Source organism: Ahaetulla prasina, chromosome 7 (assembly GCF_028640845.1).
Source record: "Ahaetulla prasina isolate Xishuangbanna chromosome 7, ASM2864084v1, whole genome shotgun sequence".
In the NCBI taxonomy this organism is placed as follows: Eukaryota; Metazoa; Chordata; class Lepidosauria; order Squamata; family Colubridae; genus Ahaetulla; species Ahaetulla prasina.
The window spans coordinates 14,827,793-14,852,872 of NC_080545.1; the positions used below are offsets into that span (position 1 = coordinate 14,827,793).

General features: G+C 34.8%; 1 protein-coding gene across 3 annotated transcripts in view; it reads left to right on the forward strand.

Annotated features, from left to right (window-relative positions):
- Positions 1–24,976, forward strand: part of SMC1B (structural maintenance of chromosomes 1B) — a 36,526-nt gene extending 11,550 nt beyond the window's left edge. For 2 of the 3 annotated variants that reach the window (XM_058191133.1, XM_058191135.1), the window contains 19 exons: positions 269–409; positions 1,975–2,057; positions 2,474–2,681; positions 5,310–5,495; positions 5,694–5,873; positions 8,007–8,153; positions 8,806–8,943; positions 9,232–9,348; positions 10,302–10,408; positions 10,873–11,014; positions 11,993–12,138; positions 14,246–14,399; positions 14,845–14,943; positions 15,976–16,132; positions 16,763–16,917; positions 18,354–18,505; positions 20,687–20,756; positions 23,326–23,436; positions 23,577–24,976. In XM_058191133.1, the coding sequence (XP_058047116.1) occupies positions 269–409; positions 1,975–2,057; positions 2,474–2,681; positions 5,310–5,495; positions 5,694–5,873; positions 8,007–8,153; positions 8,806–8,943; positions 9,232–9,348; positions 10,302–10,408; positions 10,873–11,014; positions 11,993–12,138; positions 14,246–14,399; positions 14,845–14,943; positions 15,976–16,132; positions 16,763–16,917; positions 18,354–18,505; positions 20,687–20,756; positions 23,326–23,436; positions 23,577–23,681 (2,598 nt within the window). In that variant the 3' untranslated portion in view covers positions 23,682–24,976. Of the gene's footprint in view, positions 1–268; positions 410–1,974; positions 2,058–2,473; positions 2,682–5,309; positions 5,496–5,693; positions 5,874–8,006; positions 8,154–8,805; positions 8,944–9,231; positions 9,349–10,301; positions 10,409–10,872; positions 11,015–11,992; positions 12,139–14,245; positions 14,400–14,844; positions 14,944–15,975; positions 16,133–16,762; positions 16,918–18,353; positions 18,506–20,686; positions 20,757–23,325; positions 23,437–23,576 lie in introns of those variants that run through there. The other variant, XM_058191134.1, reaches the window with a different exon arrangement.
- Positions 24,977–25,080: the final 104 nt, after the last annotated feature.

Consider the following 25,080-nt stretch of genomic DNA (forward strand, 5'->3'; position numbering starts at 1 on the left):
TGCCATTGCCTTCTTCCCAGGGCTGAGAAAAATGAACTGGGCTACTAGTTTTGTGTCTAAGGCAGGACTAGAACACAATCTCCCAGTTTGTAGCAGATAGTTCTTGATTTATTTGTTCATTTAGTGACTGTTTAACGTTACAATGGCACTGAAAAAAGTGACTTTTGACCAGTTTTCACACTTTATGACCATTGGATTATGATTTAATAAGAATTATTTAGAGATACAATCCCATACACATAATGAAGGTTTTTCTGTTTCTGTGCAGGTAAATCGGTATCAGGAATTGAAAGAATTAGTTCATAAAAAGGTAGCCACATTAACTCAGCAACGGGAAAAACTGCAATGGGAGCAGAAGGCAGATAAAGAAAAGATGTCATTTGATCGGCGGAGACAAAAAGAAACCGAGGTATACAGATATATATTAATCATGATTTGGGAGCCAAAAACAATGTTCTAAAGATAATGAGCTCCTTTTTATTAGGGCTGTGCTGAAGACTTAAAGTTTAGTTTTGACATCAGTGTTTGGGAAAATCCTAGCAAAGATAACCAATAGTTTTGCAAGAATCAGTTTGTTTAAATAGGTTATAGCAGACAAATTATATTGCTTTTTTGACAACTAGATTAGTAGATCAAAGGATAGGTATAGTTAGTAGGTTTCAGTAAAACATTTAATAAAGACGACCATAGCTTCTTTCTTGATAAGGAGAAAATGTGTGAGATGGATGGTGGATGGTCCCACTAACAGATGGATTTGGACGATTGAACGTTAGTATCCAACATGTAATCCTTATTGGATCTATATCTCCAAGGTACAGGTATTCAGTGGAGTATCCTAAAGTTCTGTCTTGGGCCCAGTGGTCTTTCAGGTATTTATAAATGGCATAGAAATTTGCACACAAAATGCTGGATGGATTATTTATTTATTTATTATTTATTTATTTAGCATATGGCATAGAGCACATGGATAACAGTAATAAAATTATAAAGAGCACATAATATTATGGTACACATATGATAGAAATATGTAGTCAGTTTTGTAAAGTTTGAAGAATTCAAGAAATTCTACATTAGTTAAAGGTTGAATTTTAAAATACGTTGATTCCTAAGAATAGAACGTATTCTATATATTAATATCTTGGCCAATTATAAACAATTAAGACAGTATTTGTTAGTTGGAGGAAGTCTGCTTTTCTTCCTGTGTAAACAGTGTCTGACGAGGAGCACCATAGTCACATTCAGGAGAGGATACTAGATTTGCTGGAAGGATTGCGCAAACTCTGCAAAGTTGGTGATAAGTGTTCTCATTGTGCATAAAAAGTGCTGCTCTGTTTGACTAGAGAGACTTCTTTAGTAATACATTTGGGGAAAATTACAGGAAGTACTGGAGACTTTCCCAGCATCTGCCTTACGCACAATCCTTTCTGTAACTAATGAATTGTGATATATTATTGGAACATTGTGGGGGAAAAACAAGGTACTGAGAACAACCACCAGAAAAATTCATTTTAGTCATGGACCACTGTAAAATACAAACAGGAAAAATTACGTCCATCTCAATAATTCCATTAAAAGTTACAACCGACACGAGATAATTAAAAATTAGTACTGCTAGCACAAACACTAAAATATCTCCTTAAATTTTTAAAATATTAATAAAGTGTGACCTGTGAAGGCCAGAAAAAAGATGTAAAAAATCATTAGATTAGAAGTTTTCAGTGAGTTTACCCATGCCAACACCGTTAATTTTCTTTTTGAGAATTTCAGTTGTTGCTAGGCAAAATCTAGCTACATTATATGTAATAAACTGATATCAATAAAAGAATGGTACTGAAAAAAAATGTTTTTGTTGTAAATTTAAAAACATTTTATGAAAAGTTAAACACAATAACGATAATTTTATAATTCAGTAAAAAATTTTAAATATTTTATATGTAAAACCAATTTTTAATGTCTCTTACTACATACTTTTAGGAAAATATAAAGCATATCTTAGAACAGATAGAAGATAATGAAAGAAGAATGGAGAAGCTTGTGGAATACAGTAGGACATGCTCGTATGTATTTATAGCATCTATTAAAATTAATAATTTCCTGCACTAAAACAAACTTTTAAGATGCAAATCTTACTTAAGTTCATTTGGTTTTCTATATTACTTACATATTTGTCCAAATGGATTATTCAAGAACAGTCTAGCATACACTAAGATCTGTATGACTGGTACATCCTCAGAAGTTCTGGGCTGAATGTAATAATGTTACATAATATATGATCTACCTCCTTCAGGTTGTTTATCTAGGTATGCACTAATTTCTCAAAACTCAAGATATGCATCTCAATTTGGGACTTGCAAACTAAGAGCGCTTGATTTACAGGCATTGGTCATCAGAATTTATGCTAACTTTATTCGACATTAAATTATTTGTCCAAATCTTTATTTTATTTTTTTTCACTTTTTGGCTTGAATTGAAGGGAATCTTTAGAAGAAAAAAAGCAAGAAGAAGAAATACTGACAAATGAGATTCAAACTTCAAAGATTAGAATAGCCAAAATAAATGAAGAACTGAGTAAAGTTGTTAGTGATTTGCAGAATGCTAGAATTGATGTCCATGAAGGGAAACGCCAGCAGAAGAGGGCAGAAAATTTGGAGAGCCTCAAAAGATTATATCCTGATTTTGTGGTAATTAAATAGACTTATTCTTTTAATTTCACTTCACTTCATTTACAAATAGATAGCTCCTTTAACTGTACATTCTACTTGGTTATCTGGTAATACCGAACATTAGTAAAAACAAGTTCAGTTCCATGGGGATAAATGCAGCAAGAACTGTCAAGACAGATTAGTAATATTTTTCAATATGAGTTTAAATCTGGTTTCCCAAACTGGCCAGTACTGATTCTCAAAGGTTGATGGGACTATCCAAAGCTTTGATGATGATGATGTTACAGAACACAATCAGCCAGATGTTCAGACTAGATTTGGCATTTTTATCCATCTATCAAGTCCTTCCCAAGGAGCTGGGATGAGCAGGTGTTAAAGGTATCATCACAGGATGTAAGCTATTCCAAGAAAAGCTGACTTTTGTGCTTGACTGATAGTGGTTTTGTTAATGCCAATGGTTTTAGAATGGTGGCTGCAGTTGTTTGTTATAGTATTATTCATAGATCTATTAGTTAAAGAAGTATTTATTAAATTATTTTCATATAATAAATGTTTGAGGATAGTTTAAACAATCTGAAGCTTCATGAACGGGTCGATGAGCTGAAGAGTTTCGCAGGACCTAGTTTAAACAGAAGCAAACCTTAAAGCAATTGACATCAATTTTTTTAAAAAATTATGTATAAACATAATATGCTACCTACTCACCAGATACTAACAATTCATAATTATAAAAACACAAATAGTAATATCTGTTGTGAATTAAATACTATTAAAATACTATCTATTTGCTGTTGACTAATCAGCTTTATCAATTCTAAATAAGTTACCTTCCTAAAGGTAATCCTGACCTGGGGCAGTAGACTATTCCAAACTGAGGGGGCTTTGAGTATCTGCAACCCTGACCTCTTGGGGTGAACTCATGGCATTTGCTATGGTTAGAATATATTAAGCGTTGTGTTCATTAAGTGTTTGATTCACTGAATCCGGTTGGAACAGCTTCTGGGCCAGTGATGGCTAACTTTTTCCCGTCGGGTGCCAAAAGTGGGGGAGTGCGTGGGGTCATGTGCCTGTGTGCATGCCCACACCCATAATTCAATGCGCCTTGCCCCCCTGCGCATACACACATGACTCCCCCTGCTTTTGGCACGTGATGGCACGGTGGGCCCAGTAGGCCCATTTTTTGCCCTCCCCAGGCTCCAGAGGCTTTCTAGGAACCTGGAAAAGGCAAAAATAGCCTTCCTCCCTCCCGAGGCCTTCTGGAGGCCAGAAACAGCCTTTTTCCCGACTTCCGGTGGGCCCGGAAGGCCCCAAAACCAGCTTGCCAGCACACGCATGCGTGCTGGAGCTAAACTATGGCAACGCTCGTGTGCCCATAGATATGGCTCCATGTGCTACCTGTGGCACCTGTGCCATAGGTTCGCCGACACGGTTCTGGGCCATCTGGAAGAACAACCCACATAGAGCAAATTGCAGTCATCTCACAATGAGATGAGGAAGGACTTTGGGCCATGAAAGCCTAAAATTGACAGATGAGTTGAAATTAATTGAAGGCTTTATTGGGCACAGGAAGCAGGAAGTTCCAAGAATGTGTAACTGCTCCTTCATAACTGTGGAAGTGGTGGGCTCCCTCTTGCTGGGATTCAGACTCTGTTCCATACCGATCAGTCTCTTGCAGCCTCCAGGTACTGAGTCAAGACCCCCACTGCATCTCCTGCTTGGCATGCAGTGGAGAAATACAGCTGGATATCATCAGTATACTGTTGATATCTCACTCAGCCCCTCCCCTTAGTGTTTGAAGCACCAAGACTCAACAGCTTTACATTAATGTTAAAAGAGGCAAGGGAAAATAAGTAGGAAGGCCTTGATAGAGAGAGGGAAAATTCTTTACCAAAGCAACAAGGAGGGAAATACTACTTAAGCCCAAATTAATTAAATTAAGCCCCAAAAAGGGAAGAATGCCAGAATGTCTCAGTTAGGCATCTCCCTAATTCTTATTGTATATAAAAGAGGACAAAGTTATCAGAGTGGCAAGATTCTATTACTGAAAGCCAATTCTAAGGTATTTTTAGCCTTAACATGAAGTAATTTATTGGGCTGACTTACATTTTGGGACTAACAAAAGAGCAACCTTATCTATTTGCTGTATTACCATACACATGTATGGGAAGTTCTTTATGGGAAGTCTCCATTAGTTGAAGTAATTTTATGCAAAAAAAATATAAATACCGGTAGTCCTCAACTTACAACCACAATTGAGCCCCGAATTTATGTTGCTAAGTGAGGCGTTTGTTAAGTGAGTTTTGCCCCATTTTACGACCTTCCTTGCCACAGTTGTTGAATCATTGCAATTTTTAAGTTAGTAACACGGTTGTTAAGTGAGTCTGGTTTAGCCATTGACTTTGCTTGTCCAAAGGTCACAAAAGATAATCACATGATCCCAGGGCAGTGCAACCATCATAAATATGAACCAGTTGCCAAGCATCTGAATATTGGTCACATGACTGGGGTGCTGCAACAGTCCTAAGTGTGAAAAATGGTCATAAGTTGCTTTTTTTCAATGATGATGTAATTTTGAATGGTCACTAAATGAACTGTTGTAAGTTGAAGATTACCTGTATTGCAAATTAGTACATATTTTGCTTTTAGATTGGAAGACTCGTAGACTTGTGTCACCCCATCCATAAAAAATACCAGCTTGCTGTCACCAAAGTCTTTGGCAAATACATGACTGCAATTGTTGTGGCCTCAGAAAAGACAGCTAGAAATTGCATTCGTTTCCTCAAGGAAGAAAGAGCTGAGCCGGAAACGTTCCTTCCTCTGGATTACCTTGAAGTAAGCTGTTTAAAGAAAACATAGTAGCATCTATTTAATTCCACTCACTCAGAATCTTTCATGGAAAAATCATGATATTTTAAATTTTATTCATCATTTTATTGTATTCTGACCTTTTTTTTTTCTGCTTTTGCAATACAAGGAACTCAAGTCATTTTCTATCTAGTATGAGATTTACCCACACCTTTTTATATGTAGGTTGAACCAATCAATGAACAGTTAAGAGAAATAAGAGGAGCAAAACTGATGATAGATGTCATACAGACATCTTTTCCTCCATTGAAGAAAGTTATTCAGTTTGTCTGTGGAAATGGCCTTGTATGCGAAACAGTAAAGGAAGCAAAACAGTTAGCATTTGATGGCCAACATCGACTGAAAGTAAGTATTAGACAGCTGAGTTTTAAAATCTAGTTTTTAAATGGTCTTTAATAATGGTTTTGCATGTTAGTCAAATAAGTTTTGGCTCTGATGAAACTATACCATTTGAAGATATGGCTGGAACGTAGATGGTCAGGCTGTACCTTTGTACAGCTGAAGTGCTGTTCCAGATTTAAATTTCCCCCCTGCTTGTTGGCTTTTAGAAATGGCAAAGTACCGTACTGATTTTTTAAAATGCTGTTGTTCCAAAAGGTATCTTTTATTTACTTGCCCAGGGAAGTGGATGCTTTTAATTTTTTACTTCAAAATATTCAGTTTTAATTAGCAGGGATTCAATTCATAATGGACTGAAAAGTTTGGTAATCCTTAAAATATGTTGTGGCTCTTTAAAAGCATGTAAGTAGTATTTGAAATATACACATAGCCCTTGCTTAGCAAACACAATTGGGACTGGCAATTGTGTAGCTAAGCAACATGGTCACTAAGTGAAGCATCACATGATCATGATGGAGTTGTGATGTCACTTCCCACTCAAGTTAATCATTGTGGGTTGTTAAATGAGACATCACATGACTTGCTGCTGCTGGCTTCTTCATTGACTCTCATTGTTGAAAACTGGTTGTAAGAATCGATAGAAGAGAATATATATAGCTCAGGATTAAATTGTGAGATATTTGGTGTTCTCTGAGCTTGGCTGTTTTCTTGCAGTCGTTTCATTACCCAATTAAGAATTTCATCAGTGCTAGAATGGAGTGGAATTTGCTCTCTTTTTATATACTAGTGGCTTGCCCTGTCAGTAGTGGGAGTATGGTTGGTGGTCCTTGATTAGACAATTGTTTACTGTTAGCTTGGTAAAAGTAAGCTGGTAGTTGCTTGATTTTGGTATTGTTTGCTGCTTGATTGTGAATCTAGGACTAATCTTGGTGTTAATTTCTGGTTTTAAAGTGTACAAATGGTGATTATGTGATTGCTGATCTGCCACAGTCGTAAATGCCTGCTGGTTGCGAAGTGTTCATTATGTGACCACAGGGATACTGCTGTGCAAGGGTGGGCGTCACATACTGTAACAACCAGTTTGCCCAGCACCAGAAATGTGAGTGTGCGGGAGGCATATGTGCGGCATCAAAAAAAGATGGCAATTCACTCGCGTGCTCCTGCCACACATGTGGCGTCAAAAACAGTAATATAGGACGGGATTGTGTCTGGGTGGATAGGTGGGCCCGCAGGTCGCAACTACCGGTTCACCAGAAACGGCAGCAGCCCACCACTGCTGCTATGGTTATAAATGTGAGGACTGGTCATAATTACTTTTTCAGCATCGTCTTAACTTCAAATGGTTGCTAAACAGCACAGTCATTAAGCGAGGTCTATTTGTACTCTGATTCTGTGGTGATAACATGAACTCTAAAGCCAAATGTAGGATACTCAAGAAGCGTTTGCTCTAAATATTGTTGACTCTATTGTTGTAAAGCAGAGTGAAAAAATCCAAAAGGAATGTTTTGTTGAGAGTATCAACAATGTATGAACTTAAGTCCAGGAATGAATTTAGTATTGTGGTTAAAATGCTGGCCTAAAAACCAGGATATGGTGAATTCTAGGCCTCCCTTAGGTATGAAAGCTGGCTGGTGACTATAGACTAGTCACTCTTTGTCAGTCCAACCCATCTCATAGGACGGTTGTGGGGAAAAGAGGATGCAGGAGAATTAGGTAAGTTCACTGCCTTAAGTTATATATAAAAAAGGCAGAACAAAAGGGTAAGGATGGTGAAAATAACTAGTTATCTTTCTAATATTCTCCAAAGCACCTGAAGGCAGGACAAGAAGCAATGGGTGGAAACTAATCAAGGAGAGAAGCAACCTAGAACTAAGGAGAAATTTCCTGACAGTTAGAACAATCAATAAGTGGAACAACTTGCCTGCAGAAGTTGTGAATGCTCCAACACTGGACATTTTTAAGAAAATGTTGGATAGCCATTTGTCTGAAATGGTGTAGGGTTTCCTGCCTGGGTAGGGGTTGGACTAGAAGACCTCCAAGGTCCCTTCCAACTCTGTTATTATGTTATGTTATGTTATGTTATGTTATGTTATGTTATGTTATATTAATATTCTGTTTGTGCTTTTTCCCAATTTTCAGACGGTAGCGCTTGATGGAACTTTGTTTTTGAAATCTGGAATAATTTCTGGGGGCTCAAGTTATTTGAAATTGAAGGCTAAATATTGGGAAGAAAAAGAAATAAATGAACTTAAGGAACGAAGGGAGAAACTAATGGATGAACTAAAGGTCAAGCTACAAACTTTTATATGCAGCACTACATTCTAATGAAAAAGCCGTAAAACTATCAAAATTAAGTCGTTGATTTCACATAATTATTTTTAAATACTGGAATATTTAAACAATTAAACAAATATTTAATGTATATAAACAAATACATTATTTATTAAGTATGTTAAGGATAAGGAACTAATTGAGAATTAAAGGCAGTGGTAGTAGATAAAAGGAAAATACCATGAATGACACAGTCCTTAACTCACAGCTAATTTTCCAGGCTGGAATACATCAGTACAAATAGAACAAAATAGGACTAAGGACAGAATGAAACAGCTTAAATAAATCCAGAATGTAATTTCAAAAAGGATCCTAATTTACACTGAGCTCCACTTCCCTAGATGAGTATTTCGTCTGATTCTCCATCTCTTCTCCAGGTTAAGGTATTTTTTATTATCTGGCAAGATATGCCATTTCCTCCCCAAATGGAAGGCTTAAAGCACAAAAGTGGAGAGGGAAACATTTCAGTTTGAGTGTCTTGGGCTTTGCTGCTCTCATCCCACTCCCTAGATTGACAGTTTTAGGTTTAAATGGATGAACTCTTTCATTTTTGGATTTTGTAGGAATGTTCTGTCCCTTTATTACACTGTACAACATCTTTTCATAGATCTTACTGAAAATTAAACACAAGGAGGCTGATTTAAAGCATTTACAAGCTCAGTGCCAAGGAATTCAAACACGATACAAATATTCACAAAATGAACTGGAGATTCTTAAGAAAAAACATCTGGCTAATTTCTACAAGGTAGACTTAGGCTTTCAAATTTTCTCATTTGTCTAACTTTTGCCTAAATAACGTAATTTTAATCTATAATTAAAAAGTTTGTTTTTATTTTCTTTTTGAAAATTTATGTAGTATGTTCTATGTATTGTATTGTTTAGTTAAATTACGGATTTTTGTTTTAAGTTTTGCACTATTTTTTATATTTCTTTAATACTTTTATTAAATCATGGCCTTATTAATCAATCAAAGCAGTTAGAATAGTTAGCCATTAAATAAACCTAAATTTTCTTTGTGTTTATTTCTCTTTAGGAAAAATCTATGCTGGAAAGTGAAATGGTTAATATACAGTCGCAGTGCACCATGCTGAATGAAGGAGTCTTAAAAAGAACTGAAAAAATGGATGAGCTTAAAAAAAAAATTAATGAGGTATATAGGTTTTCCATTATAGCAGCACCTGGAATTGTAGCATTATAGCATGTAGCTTATAGCATTGGCTTGGGGTCTTTCTATTCTAGCTAATAGGTTATATTTTCAAATAAAGAATATTCTTAACTCTAAGAAGCCATTTTTATTGAATGTGACCTTGAATGTGATCATGTGCATTCTCTTGCAAAGCCTTGAATGAAATTTTATATTGTATTAAATTTAAATTTGGTCATGTTTTTGAAATTAGAAACCAACAATGTTGGATTCCTAGGTGAAATATTCAAATATTATAAAGTAAATAAGTGGTGGAATCCATGCAGTAGTCCAATAACTTATTTTTGTCTTCAAAAGAATATTAAAAACAAATATTTTCCGTCAGTATAAAACTGATATGGAATAGAATATTGTTATTCTGTAATATAAACATTGAAAGTAGTAACTGCAGAATGTGTCTGAAAGGATATGAAATCACAGTGCAGTTTAAAATGCTGACAAACTTTTAAAATGTTCTTTCTATCCTGCTTTGAGAATTTGTTAGAAACAGAATGAATCTCATTAAGTTTCATAACATTTTCCCAATCATTTCAGCAAGAGTAAGTGGTATTATAACAGCTTAGTAAATTGAAATTAATGTTTGTATAATATTGGAAATGTGAGGAAGAGGAAATGCCACAGAAACCAAACCACAATTCTTGCATTTGAGATAGTGAAAGACCACAGTGATTTTGTCAGTTTAAAGAAGAAAACATGTAATAGCAAAATAATTCCCCTATTCCTTTAATAGTTTTTACCTAGAACAATTTTCTTATGCTGGTAAAATTAACATAACAAAGGATATATTTTAAAATTATTGTGTCTTATTCCATATTACTTTATAAGAGAAGTGGAGCATTCTTGTTTTTAGAAAATATATTGAATTCCTGTACTTTGGATGGTGGATGGTATTCTAATAGGTGGAAGACAATGTTTTTCATGAATTCTGTGAAGAAATTGGTGTAGAGAACATTCGTGTATATGAAAAAGAACACATACAAAAGCAAGAAGAAGTTGACAATAAGAGGTAAATATTCAGAATTGAAAAATAATACTCATTTTATAATTTCTTTGTTGAGTGTAATCTTTAATATGTTTCATATCTGGATAGGAAGAGGAAGTTCCTGCAAAGATAAAATGTTTGTGTGAGTAGAAAATGGGTTTTTTTTAATAAAATGAGGTAGATGAAAGGAGAAATAGAGCTTTGGGAAAGAAGTAAAAACAGTTAATATCCTTTAGGTTTGGATAGAACCATTACTGAACTATCTGGAAAAGTTTGACATATGCATTTATTATCTAGGTAAAATATCCAGCATACCACAATCTGCAGCATTTAAATATTTTATATATTTTAGGAAAGAGTATTCATGAATTTCCTGATAACCTTGTTACATATTTCTTGCGTGAGAAACAAGAGCCCCTATCCTTACTAGTTGACAAAATAAATTGAGTTTACATTATCTTCTATTTGACAAAACTGTGTTTGGCTAGATCTGAATTTGAAAACCAGAAAACAAGACTAAACACACAACTTGAGTTTATTAACAGTCTTGTAGAAAAGATGGTAAAGAAAAATAACGTGCTAAAGGCAGAGATTCACAAAGAAGAAGCTGAAATAATTCACCTGAAAAAGGTAACTTTTATAATAGTTTTATAATAGTTTGAAATATGTGCAAGTCAGTTAAACATGTAACAGCACTTCTTACTAGAAATTATTAATGATTATAGAAACACTAGTAGGACTTTATTATACTGTAAATTAATAAACTAGATTCTAATTTAGAATCAGGGAATTGTAAAAATGTAAATCTACTTTCTCCATAATTTATCTTAATCAGAAATCTACGTATGTTTTTTCTGATCTATTTATACAAAATTACATGAAATCTGTTTATCTATACTGATTATATTGCATTGCCTATAAAAAGAAGAGGAGACTATATAGGTTTTGCAGATTATGTTAGCCGCATCCAGCAAGTCTGAATAGCAAGAATGATGGTGGTTGGCATTTAACAGTATCTGGAACACTTGAGATGCCTCTGTCATGTCTTTACATTAGTACTAACATATAAGTGTGACTTATCAATAAATTATTTGTAGGTGTAGATTATGTATTGATAATTAATGAAATACGGACATTTTTTACTGAAACTTGTGTAAAATTTCATGTAAATACCGGTATATTCATGTTTGAGAAGTTAATCATGACAAAGTCACAGATTTTGATATTACCATTAATCTGTATTTGGCATTAGGGCCTCTGTGGCTCAGACTGGTAAGACGGTCTGTTATTAACACAGCTGCTTGCAATTACTGCAAGTTCAAGCCCCACCAGGCCCAAGATTGACTCAGCCTTCCATCCTTTATAAGGTAGGTAAAATGAGGACCCAGATTGTTGGGGGCAATAAGTTGACTTTGTATATAAATATACAAATAGGATGAAGACTATTGCTAACATAGTGTAAGCCGCCCTGAGTCTTCGGAGAAGGGCGGGATATAAATGCAAAAAATAAATAAATCCTTCATTTGATAGTCTGGTGAAGAACTTGTTTAACTTGTTTAACAAGTGAGCATTTCTATTAAAAAAATGACAAATGTTTTTCCTATATAGGATGAAGACAACTTTTTACAAATGGTAAATGAAGTCATGGAAGAATTACAGCAGCTTAGGGAAAGGCAGAATATTAGTAAAAGCGATGTTGCAAAAGCACAGAGTGAAGTTGAAGAATCAAGGAAGGCGTTATTAACTTTAAATAGGTAACTGATTTTTGTTGGAAATATAATTAATTTCACCTGAAAAGGTCTTGTCAGGCCTGAGTTACAAACCTCTCACATTGCCTTGAACAATTCACTTAATTCACCTATAATAATAGATCCTCTTTCAAAGGATGGAGACTAGCACCCAATTCCTGACTTCATATTTTGCATATTCTCTTAAGGTGGAAGTTTAATACCTTGGAAAATGCTTTAAAATTTATCTGGACACTAATTCAACTTTATTTTTTCAGTGATGCTAATTTTAGTGATTAAGGTATTTGGAAGGATAAGAAACCTCAGATCTCTGGTAACTCCACCGTATCTGCTCCAGTATAAAATCAGCTTGCTCCCAAATCATTTGAACCATTTACAATCTGCAGTATTTTAATTTACAGAATAAATATTTTAAATATTTATTTTAAATTTATTTTATTTTTATTTAATATTTATTTATAAATAAGGATGCCTTTTTAACAATATTAATGATTGAATGACAGGCAGTGAATTCTGACAGTTCACTTTCAGCAGACATATTTGTTCTGTATTTTGACATTGTTCATCTCATTCTCATCAAGATGAAATTCTTTCCACTCTTCTCCATAACTAATGCTTAATGTTCATAGTAGAAGTTTATCCTTTAATTATCTAGTTTAGCATAGACTTTACCTTGCACCACATACCTTTTTCTGTAGGCTGCCAAGACTCTGTTTTGAGGCCTCTCAGACGAATCTTCTTGAATCTCTTAGCTATCTGTACTATACACATACATAAACTTTGTTTTGCACAGCAAAGTAAATTCCCAGGACTCCCACATCTTAGCAGTAATTCTTCAAAGCACACCTGAAATAATAGAATCCTGGAATAATCTCCTCCAGAGCAAGGATCTTAAGAGTTAAATATTTAAAAGCCATTTTTTATTCATGTACCTTTTGTGTCAGATCAGTATTGCTATTTTCTTTGTTCTATTTTCTTTGTTGCTATTTTCAGAATCCTAAGAGAAAATTCAAGGCATATATATTCATGTCTATGCACACTGTTATACAACATGCCATTATAATACTTAAAGGGAACATTTCCAAATTACTTCAATTAGCTATGTTTGCTTTGGATGCCTGGACCCTTAAAATATTGCCAATAAAGCTCTTTAGATAAAATAATGAAAATTTTGTTAAATTACAATATTTAGCAGATGAACAAAGCTATATATCTGTGTCTTTAAGAAATAGGAATCAGTTCGGTAAAAATATATTACTGTATTCTATGCATAAAATATGTTATTGTATTCTGTATATTTACTGTATAAATAAACCTAAATCTAAACCTACTGTAAGCTTGAATGTTAAAAAAGCAGAAAGGTAAGGTGAAAATTCAATAAATATAAACAAACAATATCATGTCTATGTAAATAGATAAATATATGAAGAAGTTTGAAAAACTAAAAATTAGATTTTTGAAGTTTTCAAACTTTTTCAGGCTGCAGAACTTTTTTATGTTGTTTTTTGTTTTGTTTTTTAAAAAAACTCTTGGAAACCCTGATCAAAAAGGAAAGATGTACCAATAAAAAACTGGCTGCATATAAATGAATCTTATCTCTTATGAAATCTCAGGCAGGGTATTTTGCAGTTTGAAAAATCCTGGTTAGCCTCAGGTGCAAAGAATTGGAACCATTCATATAGGTTGCAGCATAAACAGTTTATTGAAGCCCATACAGGAAAGTCTGGTCAACTAAATTGGTGTTACATAAGAATCAGTGGAATTCAAGGGGAGCTGGACATGGATCTCTTGTGGCAATGAAGATGCATTTTACTCTGCTCCCCAGTTCTTTCTGCTCTTCTCCTACAGTTAGTTTATTTATCTCATTTATCTGGAATTGTCCAATGAGCAATTAATGTCCTGAATTTGGGCAGAAAGTGCTGAAGATCTAGAATACTATGTTACATTTAAGATCAATACTGGTTAAAAGCGTAACTGAAAAGTATTCTGAGATTGTTATTTTTTCTAGTGCATTAGGGCAATTGAATATTACATGGAAAACTTTGTCATAATTGTTTTCAAGTTTCAGAAATACCAATGTCACGTTTCATTTGCCTTTCTCTTTTGCTGGCAGAGAGTTAGCAACATTACAAAAGGAAGCAGGAGCTATTGAGACCTCTCTGGAACAGAAGAAATTAGAAAGGCATAATATGCTTCTTGATTGCAAGCTGCAAGATTTAAGGATAAACCTTCTTTTGGGATCTCTGGATGACATTAGTGAAATTGAGGTACTGTAGCCTCCTTTGTGGCAGAATCATTAAGGAAATTTTAGATGTTGAGAATCTGTTCATAATTGTAAACGAATAAAACTGCATCAAACTAGATTTTTAAAAGAGCTAGAAAGTGATTATTTATATTGCAGATATGAGAATTAAAGATACCAGAATTGAAGAAGCTTCTTGGTTGAGAAGCAAAACGTCTTATAGGAAAAGCCAAGTCCAGTTGCCTTTTAAAAAAGCACCTTTGGGATGAGAATTAAAGGTTGCTTATTCTGCATCATTTTTTTTCCTGTTCAAGTTTAAAAAAAATACATCATACATAATAAAGACATTTTAATCCCTCAAATGTTGGCTAGGTTCAGAGAAGTGAAATAGTATTGCTCTTTTCTTTATTTTAACTCTTACATATTGACTTTATTTTAACTCTTAATATTGACTTAACTATTTGCTACAGCTGGCACCTGATACTGAAAGCACAGAAGTCTCTGCAGATATCTATGAAAGAGAGGAGGCACTTCAGATAGACTATAGCAGTATTAGAAAACAGTTAAAGGTAATACAGTGTATATTCTTTCCATATATAATATTGATTATTAGTCTAAGCAACTTACAACTGTGTGATTTGCTTAAAGACTATGTGATTCAGATTTAGGACTATATGATTTGCTTAATAATCACTGTAACAAATTGCAAAATCTGTTGCAAAATCAGGTCCGGTCATATTTATGACTGAAACTCTGGTCCCAATTGCAAATATAGGTTGATACTACCTGTAGTGAATAAAAAACATTTTCTGTTCAACTGAATACAATGGCAAAAACACACAACATACTGCTGCGGTTTCCTATGTGGCCCATAATACCTAAAAAAAAACATTTCAATTCAAGATGTGGGAAGTGGTATTTCAGTCAAGTATATTGTGATTTTTATTTAGGACTTCACAAAGAAATCTTGAAAGTGCCTTTCAGTGAATAAGTTTAAGTGCTCTTGTAGGTTACACTACTTCAGTTTTTTTTAAAGCAAGTGCTTTAACTCACAATCAGACAGTTTCACATCTGGTTTGAGTCAGATCCCAAAAGTTGAACTTTATATATTTAGAATTAGATAGTTTCAGTATCACGCCTATATAAGATTATTACTAAGAAGCTTTATTTCTCCAGTGAACAGTGAATATAATAGAAATGTTTACAAGGTGTGGTCCTAAAAAATTATATCAAGATGGACATAATAAGAATACACTTGACGCTCAGCCTGGTTTTATCACACATAAAAAAACTTTGATTGCACCACTGTAGCTAGCATCTTGATGTTTTTTTCCATATCTTGCAGAAATCCCCAGAATATAATGGGTAAACAAATAATACAGGGTATGACTTTCAAAAGATGCATTTCAACAGCCACACTATAATTTGTGTTCTTTTCTATCTTTAAAATTCTATATTATTTTATCGTGTTATTTAAAGCTATAGCTGCTCATAGATCTACTCCACTTACTCTTTACCTCTTGAGACTTCTAATCAGTCCTTAATGGTTCAGAAATATTTCTTGGTTGTTGTCATCACTAATTGTTTCATTTTACAATTAGAAATTGCAATCTGACAAAGAGATTGAGACTCACTTAGAACAACTTCAGCAAGAAGCAGCATATAAAGAAAATGTTTTGTTAAAAACAACAGCACCAAATCTCAAAGCACTGGAGAAGCTTCATATTGTTACAGGCAGATTCCAAGAATCTGTCAATGGTAATTAATACTCACTTTTTCATTAATTATTTATGGAATTGAGGCACTTTTCTAGCACTTCATTTTGTTTTATCTCTAATTTGAACTTTTGCTAGTGAATCAGATTTAGGGTCCAGTTCAGTTTAACTTTGTATGTACATGTATGTTTATAAATGAGCATATTGTACTCTACACCTAAACCCTTGTACATTTAAAGGCTTCAAATGCTTCAGAAAGATCAAGAGTAGCATCACAAAAAACTGTAGCATGTGCAGCAGGACACAAGTGTGTATGACTTTTTGTTATTTCCCACTGTGTTCATGGCTGTATTGTAATACTGCTGAATAAAGAGAATAGCTACAATAAATAATATATTCTTTTCAGAGAGATGGTTATTTTGAAGGAAGGACAAAAAAAATCAGGACCAAATATTGGCACTTGAGGCTTATTTTTTAATCCTTTTCCTCCATTAAAAAATATTGCCTATAAATTGAAATAGAATGTATGTTTAAATTTTAGAGTACCCTATTACACATATTTATAATAATAGTTATTTTTGTGTTTGCTGATAACTTAAGGTGAGGTAATACATTTACTAATATCAGTTCTAATGCTTAACTGCTACATTTTATTCCATTTAATCCTCCATAGCATTTGAAGTCCATAGGAAGGAAGCCAGATTGTGTAGGCAAGAATTTGAAAAAGTGAAAAAAAAGAGATACGAGAGATTCAGCCAGTGTTTTGAGCATGTGTCAGTCGCTATTGATCAGATCTACAAGAAACTTTGTAGAAACAACAGCGCTCAGGTTAATATTTCATTAATATTGATTAATTAAAACTAGACATTTGACAATAGATACATCATACACCACTATTAAGAACCTGTTATTAATTTATGTATGCCATTTCCATCCTGGGCAGTATACATGAAAGTTGCTAAAGTGAAGCATAAACAATGCAATGTAGTTACAGAATGAAACAACAAATACAGGTTTAAACAGTTAACATAAAACACCGAGAGGTCTTCAAACGTTAAAACACGAACACCTCAAAATTTAGTAAAACTTTCCTAAGAGGTCTTTTAATGTCTTTTAATGGAAATTATAAGAAGAGGCCTCATGGCCTCAAAACAATAACAACAGGTAAGCTTGAAGAATGGAAGGCATTGCATCACAGAGAGTTGTTACCAAAGAGAGGTTTTTCTCTTGGTAGGAGCACTTTGAAGGGTTGCATACAGCCATGGCAAAGTATGGAATGGTCTATTTGGGAGGAGGCAAACTTAATAACTCAGTAACATGATTATTCCAGAACGTACTTTTAAAAGTACATGCAGGTATTGTGATCCTTAAGAAAGTGTATCTATCTAGTGCAGGTTGAATCCCTTTTCATCGTATCTCATTTAAGCTTCAGATCTCTTGCCATTCTGACACCAAACACCTTGTGAGAATTTGTGAACAGAGAGATAAAATTAGGTGTTCTCATAATTCTAGTGCCACCAAACCCCAAACACCAAATTTCAGATATCTCCTGGTGGAATTGTCTAGATAGAGCAGTGGTAGTCAACCTGGTCCCTACCGCCCACTAGTGGGCATTCCAGCTTTCATGGTGGGCAGTAGGGGTTTGGGCCGGTACTGAAGCACTTTTCTTTTTTTAAATTTAATTGACTTCTAAAAAAATTTTCATAGCATTATTTAATACATTTTCATTAGGTTTTCATAAAATTCCCCGTGACAATTTAAATTTCTGAAAATATACTATTTGTATCACTCACGCATAGGTTTAGTTCACGTTATGTAAGTGAAACTAAATGGCGCTATAGTGCGACCGCAAACAAAAGAGCCTCATCCCAGAATAGCTCGCGCATCTCCCCCCACACCACCCAGCTGTAACAGACAAGTAGAACTGGTAGCCGGCGCCCCCCCTCCCCAAACCCAATCCACGATGTGCGAGAGGCATGCGCAGATGACGATATACGGTGCATTACTGTGGAACCGGTGGGCGGTTGGAAAATTTTACTACTAACAGAGATACAAAAGTGGGCAGTAGGTATAAAAAGGTTGACTACCCCTGAGATAGAGAACACTATACCCCCTGAGGAACTCAAGGCAACAATGACACTCATGTAGCAGCCCAACTACCTTTTGAAACACTCTGCTGCCCCTAGCAAAGAATGGGAAACTCATTCTAAAACTGAGCTTAACGTCCTCTACTTCTGAACTGAATGAGAAAATGTGTCTTGTAGGCCTTCCTTAGTCCAGAGAATCCCGAAGAACCTTACTTGGGAGGCATCGGCTATAACTGTGTAGCTCCTGGGAAACGATTTATGCCAATGGACAACCTGTCAGGTGGAGAAAAGTCTGTTGCAGCTCTGGCTCTTGTGTTTGCGATGCACAGGTAAGCAAGCTGGATCTTGCTACTGTTTCTGGAAAAGGAAGGTAATGTGAGAGGGATCTTTTCTACTAAATTGCTGAGATCGATCATGCCTTCTCAGAGCTTCAAACTCAAGGCAGTGATGCACACTTCAAAGATTTCTAACAGAACAAGGCATTCTTTGAGAGCATATTTTATTTCACTGGCAAGAATGGCAATCTTGATAAATTTAAGACAAAATAAAATCTTCCTCCCCCCCCCCCCTCCAATTCAGATTTCTTTTCATTAAAAAACAAGGTCCTATTCTGAAGGTGAAATGTATGCCATACATTTGTAAAATTAAACTTTTGTATATAAGCCTAGATTAGCTTCTGAATTTGATTGTAACTATATTTTAGGAGATTAAGTTTCTATTGGTATTTGGATACATCAGTATATTGATGCCATTACTTAATGATCATATACTAATATATACAATTTTGCAAAATATCTATGAAATGAATCAGGATTGTTTTTAATAAGCCCATAAAAATTAGCAAGAAATGTCAAAGTTAAATATCCTCAGATTAATAATAATAATATGTCTGTTAGGATCAATATATTTTTGATGTTGAATATTTACTTGATCAATATTCTGCCATATGCTGCTGACTCTAAACTGCTTAGAGAGGACGGTAAAGCATTATGAAGCGGTGTATAAGTCTAAGTGCTATTGCTATATTAGCCTCTTTTCCAATGAACAACACAACTCCAGCTGCATTAATACTATTATTACCAGTAATTTGTGAAGTACCTGATTAATTTCAGATGGTGTTTCATCATTTCTGAAATAAGACTCTTGTAAAAATATAAAATCAGCTTTATAATTATTTATTATTTTAAATATCTTTGTACATTTAAGGATATTTCAATATCTTTAACATTTCAATTTAGTATTTATTTGTTATTTATTTATAGAATTTATTTGCTGCCCATCTCAAAGCAAATGATTTGGAAAGTTTCTAGCATTGAAACATTAACATTCTAACAAATAAATGTCTTTAAAAGAATAAAAATAAATATTGTAATATCCTTAATCTTGGCATATAAAAACGTGAAATGTAATAGACCATATCCATAGAAAATAAGCTGGCTTTTGAGGCAGACCATTATAGATATGTGAATTAATATTATGCTATATGGTCCCAAAGAATTCCTACAAAATTAATCCATCGGGTGATGAAAATAAATACACCTAAAATTGTCTATGGAGATTCTAAGTCATCCTGGTCATGGTTGTCCCAAAGGTGCTTTTTCAAAAGGCAGCTGGACTTTGTTTTTCTTGAAGACGTTTCACTTCTCATCCAAGACCTTTGTCAGTTCAGTTCTCATCTAAGAAGCTTCTTGGATGAGAAGCGAAATATTTTCAAGGAAAAACAAAGTCCGGTTGCCTTTTGAAAAAGCACCTTTGGGATGTACCTAAAATTAAAAATATATAACAAAAATACCTAAAAAAATTAAAGCAACAAAAATAAAAAAAATTCACGGAGGACAAGTATACCACATTCCTCCTACACACTTTTGTTAATGAAATTAAAATAAATATTTAAGGCAAGAACCAACAGAATAACCAACAGACCAACCAAAAACAAAACATGAAAGGGAAAAATAGGCATTTCAAAATGATGATGATTAGTCACTGAGATCCATAAAGTGTTTACTGTCTTCCATGCTGGCCAGATAGAAAATTCTGAGAATTTTTTTTAGCCAAGACTGACAGAAAAATTTCTTCCTCAGAGAGATCACAATAGACAGAGATCAGAAAAGGTCTTCTTTAAACTTCAGTGAAGAGATTTCACATGCTTTTCCCAAACCATATTACAAATTGTAAACCTGATAAACTTGACAATGCACTCAGTCTTCAAACTGATTCTAACTGTGTACACTTCACTGATTTCCAAATCCAGTTCAGAGGATAATGTCTGAAAACATTTTTCCCCAAACTCAGGCAAAAATAAGCCTCCAATATCTGTTGTTAGACAACATATTTTAAGTATTTGTGAGTCATCTTTCCAGGAACTATAATCAAGGCTTTGTCCTACAAAGCTAAATTCTTTACTTGCTTTTGAATTATAAAGGTGGCAGCCTTCAGCCTTCAAGTCACAGGAACTGACCTCTCACTAATTTTTAATAAATCATTTAATTGTGTTTATGTTGTTTTTTCAGTTTTAGGCCTGCTCCATTCTTTGTTTTAGATGAAGTTGATGCAGCTCTAGATAACACAAACATTGGAAAAGTAAGTCATTCCTTTCTCTGTTTCTTGTAGCTATATCCAACGTTTAACTCAAATAACTTCAACAAGACCTCGACTTAATTTCTGATTGGTCTAAAACTTGGCAACTCCAAATCTCAACCAGCAAATGCTCAGTCTTACATATTGGAAAAAAGAACCCTAACATCAAGTACAAACTTGATGGACATTACCTAACTGACGACCCCCACCCTGTCAAAGATCTTGGAGTTCTCATATCAAATGACCTTAATGCCAAAGCCCAATGCAACTACATAGCAAAAAAGGCCCTAAGAGTTGTAAACCTAATTTTACGTAGCTTCTTTTCAAAAAACTCTACACTACTAACTAGAGCATACAAAACATTTGCCAGACCTATTCTTGAATACAGCTCATCCATCTGGAACCCATACCACATCTCTGACATAAATACAATAGAACGAGTCCAGAAATATTTCACTAGAAGAGTTCTTCATTCCTCTGAAAAAAACAAAATACCTTATACCGACAGACTTGAAATCCTGGGATTAGAAAACTTACAACTCCGTTGACTTCGACATGACCTGTGTTTAACACACAAAATCATCTATTGCAATATCCTTCCTATAAAAGACTACTTCAGCTTCAATCGCAATATTACAAGAGCAAAAAATAGATTCAAGCTAAATGTCAACCGCTTCAAACTCGATTGCAGAAAATATGACTTCTGTAACAGAGTTGTTAATGCTTGGAACTCATTACCTGACTCCATAGTTTCTACTCAAAATCCCAAAATCTTCAACCAAAAACTGTCTACTATTGACCTCACCCCATTCCTAAGAGGACTATAAGGGGCGTGCATAAGAGCACAAAAGTGCCTACCGTTCCTGTCCTATTGTTATATATATATTTCTTTCTTCAAGATATGCTGTTTTATCTATAACATTTGTTTGTGTATACTGTTGTGACAAAAAAATTAAAAAAAAACCTCAAGGTGGGTTGTATAATGATCTCACCTCCTATTTGCCCATCAAAACAACTTTGTGAGATGGGTTGGGATGAGAGAGAGAAAGAGGGTTTGGTCCAAAGTTACCCAGTTCACTTTCATGTCTAAAGTAGGATTAGAATTGTATCCTACCCTGCCTATCTCCATCAAGGTCATCTTCCTTACTCTACAAGACATTGACAAAAATGGAAATAATGTTGAAGAAACAGTGCCAGATAACATTCATTGCATTGAATTATCCAGTATGGAATTGTCTGTGGTGAGTTGGCCATGGCCAGATGGCCATGAAGAATTGTCCCATTCCTCTCAGGACTGCCTTCTTCCAGTAACATCTAGCACATCTAGCTCTAATTGGTCTCCATCTTTAGGGGCCTGGAAGCATGCCTTCTCAACTCTCAACCCCCCCTTCCACCGTTCCTCTTCCTACTGAGGAGGAATTGCTTTATTTTGGATAGAGCTCCCAATTTAATGTTAATGTCATTCTGTGTAATCTTGCAATAGAATAGAATTTTTTATTGGCCAAGTATGATTGGACACACAAGGAATTTGTCTTGGTGCATATGATCTCAGTGTACATAAAAGAAAAGATATGTTCATCAAGGTACAACATTTACAACACGATTGATGATCAATATATCAATATAAATCATAAGGATTGCCAGCAACAAGTTATAGTCATACAGTCATAAGTGGAAAGAGATTGGTGATGGGAACTATGAAACGATTAATAGTAGTGCAGATTCAGTAAATAGTCTGACAGTGTTGAGGGAATTATTTGTTTAGCAGAGTGATGGCCTTCGGGAAAAAACTGTTCTTGTGTCTAGTTGTTCTGGTGTGCAGTGCTCTATAGCGTCGTTTTGAGGGTAGGAGTTGAAACAGTTTATGTCCAGGATGCGAGGGATCTGCAAATATTTTCACGGCCCTCTTCTTGATTCGTGCAGTATACAGGTCCTCAATGGAAGGCAGGTTGGTAGCAATTATTTTTTCTGCAGTTCTAATTATCCTCTGAAGTCTGTGTTTTTCTTGTTGGGTTGCAGAACCGAACCAGACAGTTATAGAGGTGCAAATGACAGACTCAATAATTCCTCTGTAGAACTGGATCAGCAGCTCCTTGGGCAGTTTGAGCTTACTGAGTTGGCGCAGAAAGAACATTCTTTGTTGTCCTTTTTTGATGATGTTTTTGATGTTAGCTGTCCATTTTAGATCTTGCGATATGATAGAACCTAGAAATTTGAAGGTTTCTACTGTTGATACTGTGTTGTCTAGTATTGTGAGAATATATTTTTTAATGTCAATTACCTATTTTGGGAGTTGTACAGCACTCAGTTATCTTAAAAAGAAATAAATTTTAATAACTCAGAAATAAGTTAACACATTTAAACCATAAATATAGCAAAGAAAATTTAAATACGTACCTTATTTTTTACTTAGTGCATTTTCAGCCAGTATCTTATACTATAATATTTTGATTTTTTGATTTTTTCCGAGCAGCTTATTTACCGATTTATAAAATAAATTTCCTTCTGGATGATATTGTATTTCATATAACTAGCAATTTTCTTAGCCATCTCTTTTTTTTTCTCCAAAAAGGTATCAAGCTTTATTAGGCAGCAATCAGAAGAAAGCTTTCAGATTATAGTTATTTCTTTGAAGGAAGAATTCTATTCTAAAGCAGATGTTTTAATTGGAGTCTGCCCTAAAGTAAGTAATGCCTTTGCCCAACTTGTTTCAGAGATGGAAAAGAGACACCCTTAAATTAAATGAAATTTAAATGATTTTGAAAACTATCCCTGTATCATTACAATAAGATAATATGTACCCAATCTCTCTTCCTTTTTCAGCAAGATGACTTTATGTTTAGTCAGATACTGATCCTGGATCTTACTCGATATCCAGACTCTGAGGAGAATGAAAGGCAGAAATCGAAGAAGAGCTCTCTGCTTTAACGCCTGTTAGTTCTACTAAGTTATAGCTCTAGATAAGGTTATATGATCCCTGTTGAACTGGTTAAATGTGTAGTTACTAAATCACTTACTTCAGTTTAAAACAATACCATGAAATACTTAATGTAGAATACTTAATGTAGAACTGGTAAGCTTTCTGCATTATGCCATTCAAGTATACGTTGATTGTTCATATCTGCAGTGCTCGAGACTCAAACTAGAAATTCAAACAAAGGAATAGTGTAGTACATGTTGTAATAAAAACAAAAAAGAAAAAAGAGCAGATTGAAGAAAACAAGAATTTCTATTGTTTTTCTTGTAGTTTTATCATTAACCTGAAAGATCCTACATACGTACATATTCCCTACAGCAACACATATAAAACTATCAGAGAGACTAAAGCGGTAGGATTAAGACTTAAGTATTATATTGGAAATGGCAGTATAGAAGGCTGTAAAGCTTTAGTTGCTTTTGTGTATTAGTTCTATCTTTTAGTTATGCACTTTTTATTTGATCAGGGCTTTGGGGTGGTATTAGAAATATCTGCATGTATGTCATAACTGCCTATCATTCTGGTCACTATAGGAGAGTGATGGCTAACCTTTTTTGCCATCGCGTGCCAAAAGCAGGGGTCGCACGACACGTGTGTGCCCACACCATAATTCTATGTGCCCCACACATGCGTAACACTCCCCCCACTTTTAGCATGTGATGGCACGGTGGGCCCAGTAGTCTCATTTTTTCCTCTCCCCAGGCTCCAGAGCCTTTTTAGGAGCCTGGGGAGGGTGAAAACAGCTTTCCCCACCCCCCCAGTCCTTTCGGAGGCAGGAAACAGCCTGTTTCCCTACTTCCAGTGGGTCCAGAAAGCCCAAAAATCAGCTGGCCAGTGCGCACGTGTGCCGGAGCTGAGCTTGCGTGCCCACCAATATGGCTCCGCGTGCCACCTGTGGCATGCGTGCCATAGGTTTGCCATCACGGCTATAGGACAAACTGCCAATTTGGGGGCATTTCAAGGGAATGCTAATCTAGTTTCAGGTGAACATCTATAGACAGTGTGACGTAGTCATTGGAGATTTCAATTAATAGTTCTTGATGTAGAATGAAGTTTGTCCACTGTGTGCACTTGCATTGAAGATTGTTAAATAAAACAATTCTAACTTTCAGACATCAAGTTTCATATCTGCTACAAATCTTTTCTGTATGGAGAGTTAAATTTTATTGCAGGCTGGAGTAACATTTGCCATCTAATTTCATATTAACATAAATTTAATTTTATCTTAATAGGTTTTTATTATAAGACACTGAGAAACATCATTGCATAGGTAAAGGATGCATTACGCTTTATATCAGTTCATCAACTTTTAATTGTTAGTTTCTTCAGATCTAATAGATGACAACAGAA